At 41.1% G+C, this 12,508-nt stretch overlaps 1 protein-coding gene across 27 annotated transcripts in view; it reads right to left on the minus strand.

Annotated features, from left to right (window-relative positions):
* Nucleotides 1-12,508, minus strand: part of R3HDM2 (R3H domain containing 2) — a 163,520-nt gene that overhangs the window by 28,174 nt on the left and 122,838 nt on the right. For 18 of the 27 annotated variants that reach the window (XM_047867930.1, XM_047867929.1, XM_047867925.1 and 15 more), the window contains 8 exons: nt 11,597-11,638; nt 8,919-9,005; nt 8,269-8,395; nt 7,342-7,420; nt 6,638-6,697; nt 5,934-6,074; nt 5,416-5,524; nt 2,568-2,663 (listed from right to left, as the gene is read on the minus strand). In XM_047867930.1, coding sequence (XP_047723886.1) covers nt 2,568-2,663; nt 5,416-5,524; nt 5,934-6,074; nt 6,638-6,697; nt 7,342-7,420; nt 8,269-8,395; nt 8,919-9,005; nt 11,597-11,638 — 741 coding nt within the window. The remainder of the gene's footprint in view (nt 1-2,567; nt 2,664-5,415; nt 5,525-5,933; nt 6,075-6,637; nt 6,698-7,341; nt 7,421-8,268; nt 8,396-8,918; nt 9,006-11,596; nt 11,639-12,508) is intronic. The other 9 variants (XM_047867935.1, XM_047867920.1, XM_047867923.1 and 6 more) reach the window with 2 other exon arrangements.

Genomic DNA, 12,508 nt, shown 5'->3' on the forward strand with positions numbered 1-12,508 from the left:
GGTAAAGCTGAGCATAGTAATTGGTGTGCTTGGTCCTAAAGAGTGTGATCAAGGGAAGGGAAAAGGGAGACAAGAGAAAGAAATTTAGGTTTTTTTTTGGAAGTCATCCTCAATGACTATTCCATTTCTATCCTCCACACTGGCCAAAATGAAAGACATTCTGACCTGAGACCCAAGGAGAGTAAGAAATTGGGGAAGCAGGTACTTTTTCGGAGCCTAGAAAAAATGAAAGAATTAAAAGCCTGCAACATTCCTTTTGGGGATCATTTCCTGACAAAGCCACTGAGCTGAGTGAAGTGAGCATTATGATGCACTCCCAAGCCTTAGAAAAAGGTACCAAGAGTGTCCAGCTGCTGAGCAGAGTGGGCTCCGTGCAGACCAGAGCCTAAGTGGGACAGCTCTCCCAGTACACAGCTCAGGCTCCAGAGAAGGTTGCAGCGGCAGCATTTCCATCCAAACACCCTTCTTGCCACTTCCCTTTCTTGTTGGCCTGCCTCTTCCTCCCATTTGCCCCTACCTACGACTCCACCCTTAATCAGCTCCCTCTGACTGGCGAGGTTCCTCTCCACAAGGGAATCTCGAGTATGGTGGGCTTTGGACATGTTTCCTTGTCTAGACCTTCTGAGATTCCTGATGCTTTTAACACAACAAGAGTTAGGAAGTGCTGAAATGAAAAGTGGTAAATCCACAAGGATTTAACAAAGAATACATAAATTAGTAGAGGCTTGAGAGACTGGAAATCAGGAGAAAAAAGGAGAGAAGAGCTAACTGTGATTTTGTTACAGTTGTACACACTTATGTTCTGGTGTTCCTAATTAGCCCCAATACCTTATTAAAAGCTACTTGTGCTTTCAGAGGCTCTATGGCTTTGCCAATGGCTGGCATGGTGGGACAGTCATTTACCATGTGTCAGGGAAGCAGAGCAGCACATCACAGATAGCTATACTATGGTATCACTGGTACTTCCTAATCTGAAGAGCCCAGAGCAGAGCAAGCTATTGAGAGGTGGTTTACTTTAGGGGTTAAGTTTAGGTGGTTTACTTTAGCAGCCAGACTGCTTGAGCTCAAATATCAACCCTTTCACTAACTAGAGCTCTGATCTAAGATTATTTAACCTTCTATGCCTCAGTCCCTCATTCATAATGAGGAAAATAACATAACCTACCTCAAAGACCTAGTGTGGATTAAATACATTTATGCAGAGTGCTAAGAACAGTGTCTCAAAGATAGTAAGCACTATATAAATGTTTGTTATTATCATCCACCAACCTGCTCTGTCCACAACTTAGGGTCATCGTCGGCCACAGCCATGTACAAGTGACCTCTCTCCTCTCATTCCACCCATCTGGTTTGCAGGTAAAGGCAGAGGACCCTCTTTGGGCTATGGTTGGATAATCTGGAGGACAGACTTTTTTCTGACTCAGAATGGAAGTCTATATAACAGAAGGTAAGATGATTCCTTCTCCTTGGTCAGGAGGTTTGTTGTGAATCTGTCCCCACTGAGGATCCTTGGAACACTTGGGTCTCCTGAGACAATGGAACACGTTCATAGAGGAGTTCAGTTTTCTTGAAGTCAGAGACAATGTTTTTCTGAGCTAGGTGATGATGGAGAGAGAAATGTATTTTTTGTCTTGCTGACGGAGGGGAGAGTGGGGAAATGAGAGGAGAGTAGTGTTCATCGAAGTATATTGATTAGAATTGGCCATCTTTTGACTACAAAGGTAGGCTGGCTCTTCCTCCTTTGTTTGCTAATTTGACTGTAAGACAGTGCTGCTATCTTGAGCCTACATTTTCTGGAGATCTGTTCCTCTCTTGCTTATCTACAGCCTTTCCTGAATTTCTGCCATACTTCTCTTCAGTCTTGTAGGCAAAGGCCACCAAATACAGGGGTACCGGGTGTATTTAATATGGCCCACACTTCTTAAGAATAAAGTTGCCTAAAGTGATCGTGTTGCCTTCTGGCCCACAAAGTCCATACTATTCTAAGAAGCAAGGTAGGAAATAGAGGAAGAAAAAGACTTCCTGTTCAGATAGAGACAGGAGGGAATAGTAAGTGGTACCCTCTGTGCATGTGGAATGTGGAGCTCAGAGAATGGATGCCAGATCTGTGCTCTAACAACCACCAACATATCCTAAAAATGAGGCTGGCCAAACAAGATGGATGTATATAGGCTGTGTGGATACTAAGTTTTCCACTTAGAAGCAAAGATGCCTAAAATGGATAGTGGGAGTGAAAGAGGGGAAGTGGGAGAAGGGATGGACAGGCAAGAGTCAGGGCCCTTCCATAAGGCCTGCCAAAACCATTTCTATTTTCAGTCTAATCATATCTACCAAATTCAGCCATTCCATTTGTTCTCTTGGTATGCCATACTGCAAAGTATGAAAAATAATACAAATAAAAATCTGCAGTTTCCCAGTAAGCCACATTTGAGAACCAAACTGGAGCTGGCTGATGTTGGTTAAAAAAAGACAACAACAAAACATTTACGGAGGGTTCATTCCAATCACAGTTCCAAAGATTAAGAGCTAAAAGCTATGGGCTGACAACTCTCAGAAGCTACACTTACCTCTCGGGCAAATATTCTCTCTCGGACCCTTTGATATTCCTCCTCTCTCTCTTCTATTGACTTGCTCCTCCTTCCATCCTGCAATGGAACTCTGATCTAGATCGATGAGCAGAATTAAGCTAGTTAAGTTCTCCTCGTACTGCAAGCTCACTGCACACCAGCAAGGAAGAGAAACCGGGAGAGTTTATAGTTGCCATCAAAAAAATGGAAAAAAAAAAAAGAAATAAAATTTCCAGTGTTGGACAGGTTTCACTGGGTACATCTGACCATGCAGTTTGGGAGATCAGGTTTTCTGGATGATTGGAACCTCTTCGTCTCCCCACCCCCACCCAGAGTGTCAAGAACAACAACTATTTATAAGGATTGGGTTGCTTCCTTTTAGTAATCAGGTACTAAGGATCAAGAGAATAGCCCAGGGAATAAACAATATTGCTTTGGAGGGAAAGAAAGGGATAGTAGGAAGCTAGCGAGGGAGAAGAAACAGGTATTTAGCAGAGCCGAATGTAGAGAAGAGTTTTACAGAACTAGCACCTGATATTATCCCTTCTTTACTCACTAATGCCATGGCCTGAAGATCCAAGTCACACACAGCTCAGCAAAGAGGGCCTTGGGAATGAAATCCAAGTGAAGCTAACCTCAAAGCTTAAGCAGTTTTTCTCCTCTTAACTATAGCCACTGGAGGGAGGGAAAGAGACAGAAATTACAGAAATAGAGAAGAAAGAGAACAGAGCAACATAAAGAGGAGAAGAGAGAGAAAAGGAGAACAGAACAGAAAGAAGGATGGACAGGGAAAGGAAGAGACAAATAAGGTACGGTGGAAAGGAGAGAGAGAGAGAGAGAGAGAGAGTGATAGAAAGGGAAAAGAAGGAAATGGAGGTTAGAGAACTTTAAATTCTCTGAAAAATGTAGAGAAGGTGATGAGGGATGACTGGGCAGATCACCACCTCTGGCTAGCCCACCACCCAACTCTCCATCATCGTTTTCCTCTCTTGGCCTGTTGAGTTGTGAGCACTGTCCTGGGTAGGGTGTCATACACAGTGTCCTTTTCCATACTGCTCTTGAAGGCAAGATGCTCTGGGGGAGACAACCCGTCCAATGAATGTCATCAGTTATAAAAGATTCTGACCTTTAATCCAGAGGCTCTGAAAGCTTCAGATGATGCAACCAAGGAGGCTGCTGCTCTACGCTGATCTTCCTGATCTTCACCCATCTCCACGGGTAGGTATAACTTCAGGAGTATCAACTTTTCACTAGGTTTAACTCTCACTAGCATTAAGAACCTAAATTCTACTCAATGTCTTTTTACAAATCCCATTTCAAGAAGACATAGGACCTCAAGTACCCCTAGCACTGGTGAACCAGTGACAGAGCAGAAAAAGTATAATGGGCTTTGAGGTCAGGCAGAATTTCAGCTCTGTCACTTCTGAAAAATGTTATTTCAGGCAAGTAACTTAACATCTCTTAGCCTCGGTTTTCTTATATTTAAAGTGGAGCTAATAACCCCCATGTATACTGGGTTGTGGAGAGGATTAAAAGAGATAATGCACAGAATGTGTTTAGAACAGAATCTAGGTCAGGGAAACACTCAAAAGAAATAACAATTAATGTATTTATTATTAATATCACGGACCGAAAATGCAGAGAGCCTACCCTACTATGGATCAAGCCTGATGCTGAGAGATGAAAAGTTCGTAATATGGACAGATTCTACTCCGCCCCAATGTGCCTCTAGGCCTGAATAATTCCTGATCCACAGAAAAAGGGTTTTGGGAAAATGGAGAGAAGGGCATCAGGATGGAAAGGCTCTTTCTGATTTTTAAAATTTTGTCTTTTTTTAAATATTTCATTGTTTTCAATCAGACCCAGCGTGTTTGTCCACAAAAGATAATGGCGTTTTTCTCAAAAGGACTCCCTCAAATACTCAAGTAGCAAGCAGGAAAAGTCCTGGTCTCGAGACCATACGATATCCCAAGAAAATTAATTTTGACTCTAGAGGTAAGATATTATTATAGTTATCATCAATTAGCAAGACTCATATTGGCTCTACCCAACCATGCTCTTCAAATCTTAATCCTGGTTCTCCACCTAACCTCCTCTGGAGGTCAAACAGAGGCTGGCTGGATCTAAATGCTGTATATGGCTGGGAAAACTAATCCCCAAACAAAAACTTACTATCTGAAGAGTAGGCTAGAAGTCAGGGCAACAGCCAGGCCCGTGAGTGAAGCGATAGGGCAGACTGTTCACGTTTTACTCCCACGGGAATAGAATAAAAAGGGGATACTGAGATTCCCAGCATCAAATGTCAAATCAACTCACTCACCTTGGTGGAAGGAGTTGGGAAAATAAGGAGTTTGCAGAAAGGGATCAGAAACATCTTTATAAGTGGGTAAATTACATCACAACTTTGCCAGTCCAAGGCTAGCCCTGAGCTAGGATAAGACAGAAGTGGGATAAAATAACTTTTAATGGTTCCCAAAGAAATTCCTAACTATTAAAGAAAAAAAAGAATGAAGCCGTCAGCTGAATCAAGGCTGAAGCAGGGAGGAACCTTGCTTTGTCCCCAAATGACCTAGAGCTAGAAGTCAGTGGCAGAACCAGGGAGTTCCAGGCCAAATGAGGAAACCCAGCAAAACTCAGCACCATGTCTCTCTGGGGCTAAGAGGGCGGCATTCAGCTCAACAAATGTAGTCAGTCCTCAAAATTAAGCCACAGCCAACTGAGTAGAACTCAATACATTTCTCCATACTAAGATATTTCGAGTTTTCTTTATCCCACAAAAATTCTTCTCCCCTCCCAGTTTCTCTTACTGCAATCTCTCTGTATGGCCCCACCCCTTTCCATTCTTCACCTGGTTATCATCTCGGTCCATACTGGCATCATCTCTCTTGAGAATGAATCTCTGTTGAAATTCTGTATTCTTCTCATCCTTTATATGTTCTGAGAATCTCTGTTCAGGGCTGGTTTGGGAGAGAAATGTAGAAAGAAGGAAGGAAAAAGACCCTTTTGTTAGGAAGCAGACCTTCTAGTATAGCACTCTTAAAAATTCCACAACTCTCCCTCAAGGGATTTCTGGAGTCACACATCCACAAAGCCACAGTGAAATCCTCAAGGTCTATTCTTTGTAAGCTGTCTTCCTCCAAAGTTATACCTGTCCTATCAATAAAGGTGAAGAGACGCCAGGGGCCAGCCTTCACAAAACACAAGTGCCTCCTAGACTCTATCTCTAACTCCTCACAAAGAGTAGGAATTGATAATATAACCCTCCACATTGTCCCCTCCCCAGAAAGAGACATCTTGATCCTACACCTTCCTCTTCCACGCTAGAGGCTATCCCAGGAAAGTCTTCCAATCTCTTTCCTCCCTTACATTCTTGTGTTACTGGTTTTGTTGATGATGACAGCTTTTCCAGTTTGATCAACATTGTGGTCCATCCCAAAATAGGCAGCTACCCGGTGTAATAGCATCCGGTGATATGAGGTCATCTGAGGGAACTTCTTGAACTGGTTACTGAAGGGAAACCAGGGGGCGGGGAAGTGAAATAAGGAAAAACAACAGCAATAATAACCAATTGTAATTTTTCTTACAAGTGTCTAAAGTGGAGAATTTCTTAAGAGGAACAGACTTATTATAAGGAAGATAGATCCTCACTCAATGGGAACCAAAAAGGTTCTCTCAGCTTCTTTATCTATAGCATTTTGTAGATCACTCTGATCCACTACCCTCATTAAGACTATTCCTAGGTTTCCCCTTCCTGTATGGTATTCTACAAAGAAAAAAGGGAGAATTTGAAGAATAATTAAATATGGGACAAGGGCTGGCTACTGAAAAGATATCAATTCTTTTCAACTCAAGTCTATGCAATAACTTAAAAACCTTGCTTGGTTTTCACAATATACTTTTTAATTCATTCTGATTACTTCTCCCCAATTTCTTTTGGTTCCCAGTGAGTAATTACTTCAAAATTCAGACTTCAAGGGAAATATGAAAGGGGGATATCCTAAAGTTGTACCTAAATTTCTTTTCAGTGCCCCCTCCCACCTTTAAATGTGTATTTCGTTCAAGTAACTTACTTGTTGTCATTAATAAATTCCAGAATCTCCTGTTCTAATTTTAGCAGCATCATTCTGTCCCTGTTTAGAAAAGATTAAAACAAAACAAAACAAAAAGCAGCCCTCCCATAGACATTGAACGCATTGAAACCTGCACACTACAGAAGCTGAAGGGAGGAACAGATCCAACCCCCAATAGCAGACCAATAACGTAGACAGACCTCACGGGCCTGTCTTATATTACTTTAAAAAAGAAAAACAATCAAGTAGAGAAACAATCATTTTGCAGATCCTCCTAATCATGTACTTTGTTTTCCTTATCAGAAACCTAATTCTGCTGGCAGCTATGTTCCTTTAAACATATACTTTACACTTATAAAATCTAATCAGTAGTCTACATTCTATCTGGTTATAGATGTATATTTAGTTTTTAGACATATCAATTTTTTTTCCTGTACTTTTAAATCATACTCCCAAGACTTTAGATTTCTTTGCCTCTGCATTCTCCTTCCACAGAATTTGTCCCAACTCTTCTGAAAGCAGATACCTCAACACGAGGGTACTATGAATCCCTCGCAGAATATAAAACTATACTGGAGGGAAATGGTGGGGGAGGGAGGTGGGAATCCTAGATTCGAGTAATGGAAAAATTTTGAGAAGCTGCTTGACCTCTTAGGTATTCTGCTGGGCCCTGCTATCCCCCTTCCATCAAATAATGTTTTTACCTTGGGTTCTTTTTCAGTGTATTTACAAGAAATTCATGTAGGTCTATTCCAGTGGAGTCTGTATATTCTTGGCTGGAGTCTAGAACCACCACAACAAAAGAAATTTAAAATAAATGAAACTACCTCACATGAAATCTAATCATAAGCAGAAGCCCACAATTCAATGAGGGTTTTAGCTTAAAAACCAGAATGATGCTTGATTTACCAGCTCCTGCCCCAACTCCCCATGACAATGATGGAAGGTAGAATCTGGGTCACAGTGTTGCATCAGTATTACACTGAAAAGCTACTTGACTATAATTAAAATTTGCTGAATGTTTTAACCAAAACAAAGCAGATTTTATTCTAGTTAAAGAAAATAAATTCCAGGTAAGAGCAGTTGGGGCTGAATTTTCCAGAATCTCAGCAAACAGCTTCAAATGTTATTTATTATTTATTTATTTATAAAAATTTAATCCCAAGATTGCCTTTTCCTCTCAACTATAACTTCTATGGAGCAGGTATTTTTGCTACCAGCCCAAGAGTTTAAAACCACAGACAGCTTAATAATTAGATACAAACCTGATTTAAAAAAAAAAAATCACTCTAAGCATCCCCAAATCAAAATATAAACGGTATCTGGAGGATCTGCTACTAGTGATGAATCATGTCACTACTTATTCCACAGCAGAAATAGAATCAGAATTAACTACGATGACTTCTTATAGACAGTGCCAACATTAACAGAGTAGCTCTCTATAGCATGTTAGCCCCTAAGGCAGGGTTGGCTAAATCAGCAAAGAAAGTAACCTACCTAGTTAGGCACCTCCCCAAGTCAGCAAGACACTAGGAACTGTTGGGCCAGTAAGGTCAGCAGGTTCCAAGATGGAAGGAAAAGACACTACAGAGCACTACATAGGACACAAGAGAGGTGGGGAAAGTCCTCACCTCTAGAAAGCATCTTCCTTGGGACCTTTTCTTTGTTTTTCTCCTTGTCTTCCTTTTCAGAGACATCTTTTGTGGATTTTTCTTCCTCTTTGTCAGAGGGGCAGCTGATGTGCAACTGAATTATATCCTTAGACAAGAGAAAAGAGGAATATTATCAAAGGGGGAAAAGAATTTCAATTCTCCCACAGGATTTTACTCTCCCTTGAAATGTCATAGAAGGGAAATCTTGAGTTACAGAAGATAGTATTTTGTTGATTAAATTGTCTTAGTTTTTGTTCTACCAAAAGGGTGAAAAGCCAAGCCTTTTCTGCCAACGATCACAGCCACTATATGGAGAGCTCAAGTTACACTGGCTGTTCTTGGCATAGAAACTGGACAGATACGGTTCTAATCACCAGAGGGAAAAAGTGTGGGTGGGAAAACAAGATTCAACCCTGGGATCTCCTCATCTGCATCATCTCAGGTGGTCCAGGTGTGAAGACCTATGCTTCATGTTCTCACCCATGCACTCTGCTTTACCACAACCACCTGTTTTGAAGCCCCTTCTACCCTGGTTTCCAGGCCTAATGCTGATGCTGTGGTTGTTACACTACAGTTTACCAAACAAGGGCAAAACTCAAAAGTTACACTTACTCTTATAAAGGACATACCTGGGTTTCCAGTGGCCCATCAGCAAAAGGGACAGAGGACTCCTCACACACTGCCAGGCTGCGCACCAACTTCAGCTTGGAATTAGACTGAAACGAACAAACAAACAAATATATATATATATTACTCACTTGGTGGACATTCAGAAAGCTTTTCGCTGAACGAAGGGTATCCTCTTTGGCTCTGTTAGTTGCTGCTTCCATTAAGTACAGGTTTTTTTGTTTTTCCCTTCAAACAGGCCTTACTCGCCAGTTCCTGATTTACTTCAAAGATAATTGCCCTGCTTACATTAGTAGACATATAAAAACAAAATGGCTACCTTGAACAGATGATAGGAAAACCACTTCACTTAGCTTTCTCTACCTCCTTTCTCTACCAATTTCAGATTCAGAGGTTTACTGAAAATACACAGTAGCAGAGCTTAGTAGATACTGGATTTAAGAGCCAGAAGTCCTAGCTTCAACTCCTGCTTTTGTGCTCATGAGCTATGAGAGACCCTGAGCAAACTACTTGACCTCTCTGGATCTCTGTTTTTCCCTCAATGAAATGGGGATAAAAATACTTAAAGGATGGCTTGTGAGAATTAAGTGACATAAACTATGTTAACACAGTGCCTAGAACAGAGTGATAATAAATGCTAAATGACTCTAAACCTGAGGTGGCAAGGGTATGGAAAGAAGTGTCTGAAAAGAGTAAAGAGAAAGAAATTTTTATAACATTTGGGATTTAACGTGGTAAGAAGCTAATGCACTTGGTTTACTTTCGCTGGCTAAAGAATACTTTGCAAATCATTGCTCTCCTAAGGATCCCCAAAGCCAAAAATTATAGAATTGACTCACTGGAAATCTACCTATAAACATTTACTAAGAGTTCTTATAATAAAATCAAGGTTTACAGTAAATATAATAGCACAAAACATGGCATGTGTGTTCTGGGTTGTGCAGTATAGTGCAAAGAACTCGCAAGTCTGAAGAACTGACTTCAAGCCAAGTTCTGCCACTTACTAATGAATATCTTGTCAAATTCACTCAGTGTCTATAAACCCAAGTTACCTAATCTGTAAAATGGACATAACAACTGTCTTACTTATCTCAAAAAACTTGGGTGGAAATTAAGTAGAAGTGAACACCTTCTGTTGTAAACTTTAACATCAAGCCCGTCACTGTGGATTTAGGCCATGTCAGGCAAAACACAGACTCAATTTATCCTATGTGTGGTGTTCAAATCCAAGCCACATACTGTCTGAGCCACTCCCAAATTCTGCCATTGCTTTTTTGGGGGGAAAGGGGGTGGGGTAGACACCCTTAATTATTCCTCTGGTGACAATTCTTCTCACTGCAAGAAAGGGTTTTTTGTTTTTTTTTAAATTTATTTTTTATTTTTTTATTTGAGAGAGAGAGAGAGAGAGAGAGAGAGAGCGCGCATGTGTCAGTGGGGGAGAGGGGAATAGGGAGAGAGAAAATCTTAAGCAGGCTTCACACTCAGCATGGAGCCCAGTGCAGGGCTTGATCCCATGATCCTGGGATCATGACCTGAGTTGAAATCAAGAGTTGGACACTCAAGTCACTGAGCTACTCAGGTGACCCAAGAAAGGTTTAATATTTTATTGTTCCCTCAACTAAAATTAAAAAGCCATCACACACTAACACATATAGTCCTCCTTGATAACGCTGCTCAAAATAGTCTGTGATGTGCTAATTTTATCAAAAAATGATTAAAAACAAAATCCTCCTCCCTGGCCCAACCTAAAAAGTACCCCCCCTCCGCCCCGCCAAAGGCTGTATTTTTAGGATGTCCAAAACTGTTGAGTCATTTCTACTAATGGTGCAGGATTTATCTTGAAGGGTAAATGGAAAAAAATGTTGGAGGGAAAAATAACACTCATAGTACTCCTAGAGAAACCAGAGGTGAGGAGAGAAACTGGCTTTCCAGCAGATCCAGTACCAATGTGCTCAGGCTTTGTGACAGACTACAGCTGGGCATCAGAAATAGACTGTGGCTGAACTAAAGGTAATGGAGAAAAATAAAGCCAGACCCTCCAATAGGAAATGTGTGCATGTGTGTGTGCACATTCACAATTAGAGTATAAAGTGCAGGCAGAAAAACTTTGCCTATATATAATCCAAATAAAGTAGATATTAATGATAAGTCCATTGTGAAATGTATTACTAATAACAGTAGAAAAGAAGCTACAGTAGTCCCCTCTTATCATCTGGGATACTTTCCCAAGACCCCCAGTGGAGGCGTAAAACTATGGATAGTACTGAACCCTATATATATTATGTTTTTTTCCCTATACATACATACCTAAGATAATGTTTAATTTATAAATTAGGCACAGTAGCAGATGAACAATAACAACAATAAAATAGAACAATTACACTATAATAAAACTTACATAACTGTGGTCTCTCCCCCCCCCACCCAAAACATCCTACTGTACTGTACTCATTCTTTTTCTTGGGATGATGTGAGATGATAAAATGCCTACATGATGAGATGGAGTGAGGTGCATGCTACAGGCATTGTGACGTATCAGTAGGCTACCAATGAACTTCAGATGATATATCAAAAGGAGGATCATCTACTCCTGGACTATGGTTGAAGTGTGGTAAGTAAAACCATGGAAAGTGAAACCTCAGATAAGGGGGGGACTACTATGTAGAGAAAGCGCTCTCACCTTGGCTCTTTTCCTGGCATGACCATGGCTGGATGTCCGCCTCTGTTACAAGGGGATTAGAAAATATTAAAGGTGTAGAAAATCAGCACTTAGGTTAAAAACAATACAAGTTTACAAAGAAAAAGCATTACAGTAGCTAAACTATGATGAGAACCACTTGGTGTAGTTGTCCCCCCGTCCCCCTCTGCTACAGCCCTAGCAACTGTGACACGGACGGGACCACGGGCCACCTATAGCACATCACCACTTACCATGAAGAAAATGAATAGGAAGACACTTACTGGTTAGCCTTCACAGGTTAATAAAAACTACTTTTGGATAAACCACAGAATTCTCTCTTAATCAGGAGGCTTCTGGAAATGTCACTACCATAGCACTGACAGAGTACTTTTTCCCAAGCATGATCACAGGAGCCTAGTTAACCCATAATGAACAGGCAATATGGCCCTTAATCATCACTTATTGTAACATCTTTATAGGAAAACACATTCAGAGTTCCAACTTGAGATACTCAAAGGACCTGTCCCTATGGCTGCTGATATGGAATGAAGACACTTCTTGCCAAATGTCTTCCTCACTGAGGATGAGAATCCTCCCAGTTCTAAGCACCTGGTTGTGGCTCTTATAGCCTGTCTGGGACAGGATAAAACTAAGGGAGCATGGAAGATATGGACAAGACTTCCAGAGCAAAGGGAGGGTAAAAAGAGTGGGTAAGGAGCAGAATAGAAGCTGAAGAAGATGAAGAATGAGGGCCTGTGGTAGGATGAGGGAAGAAACAACGAATTAATTGATGGGGTCTCTGAACAGCTGCAAAGTCAAAATGGGGGCTTTTGGGAAGAGATGAGGTAGGGTTATGTATGGGATGAAGTACCTAGGGCTTCTCAGATGTTCAGAATGGAACTCACTGCTATT

Source organism: Prionailurus viverrinus, chromosome B4, assembly GCF_022837055.1.
Source record: "Prionailurus viverrinus isolate Anna chromosome B4, UM_Priviv_1.0, whole genome shotgun sequence".
Lineage (NCBI taxonomy): Eukaryota > Metazoa > Chordata > Mammalia > Carnivora > Felidae > Prionailurus > Prionailurus viverrinus.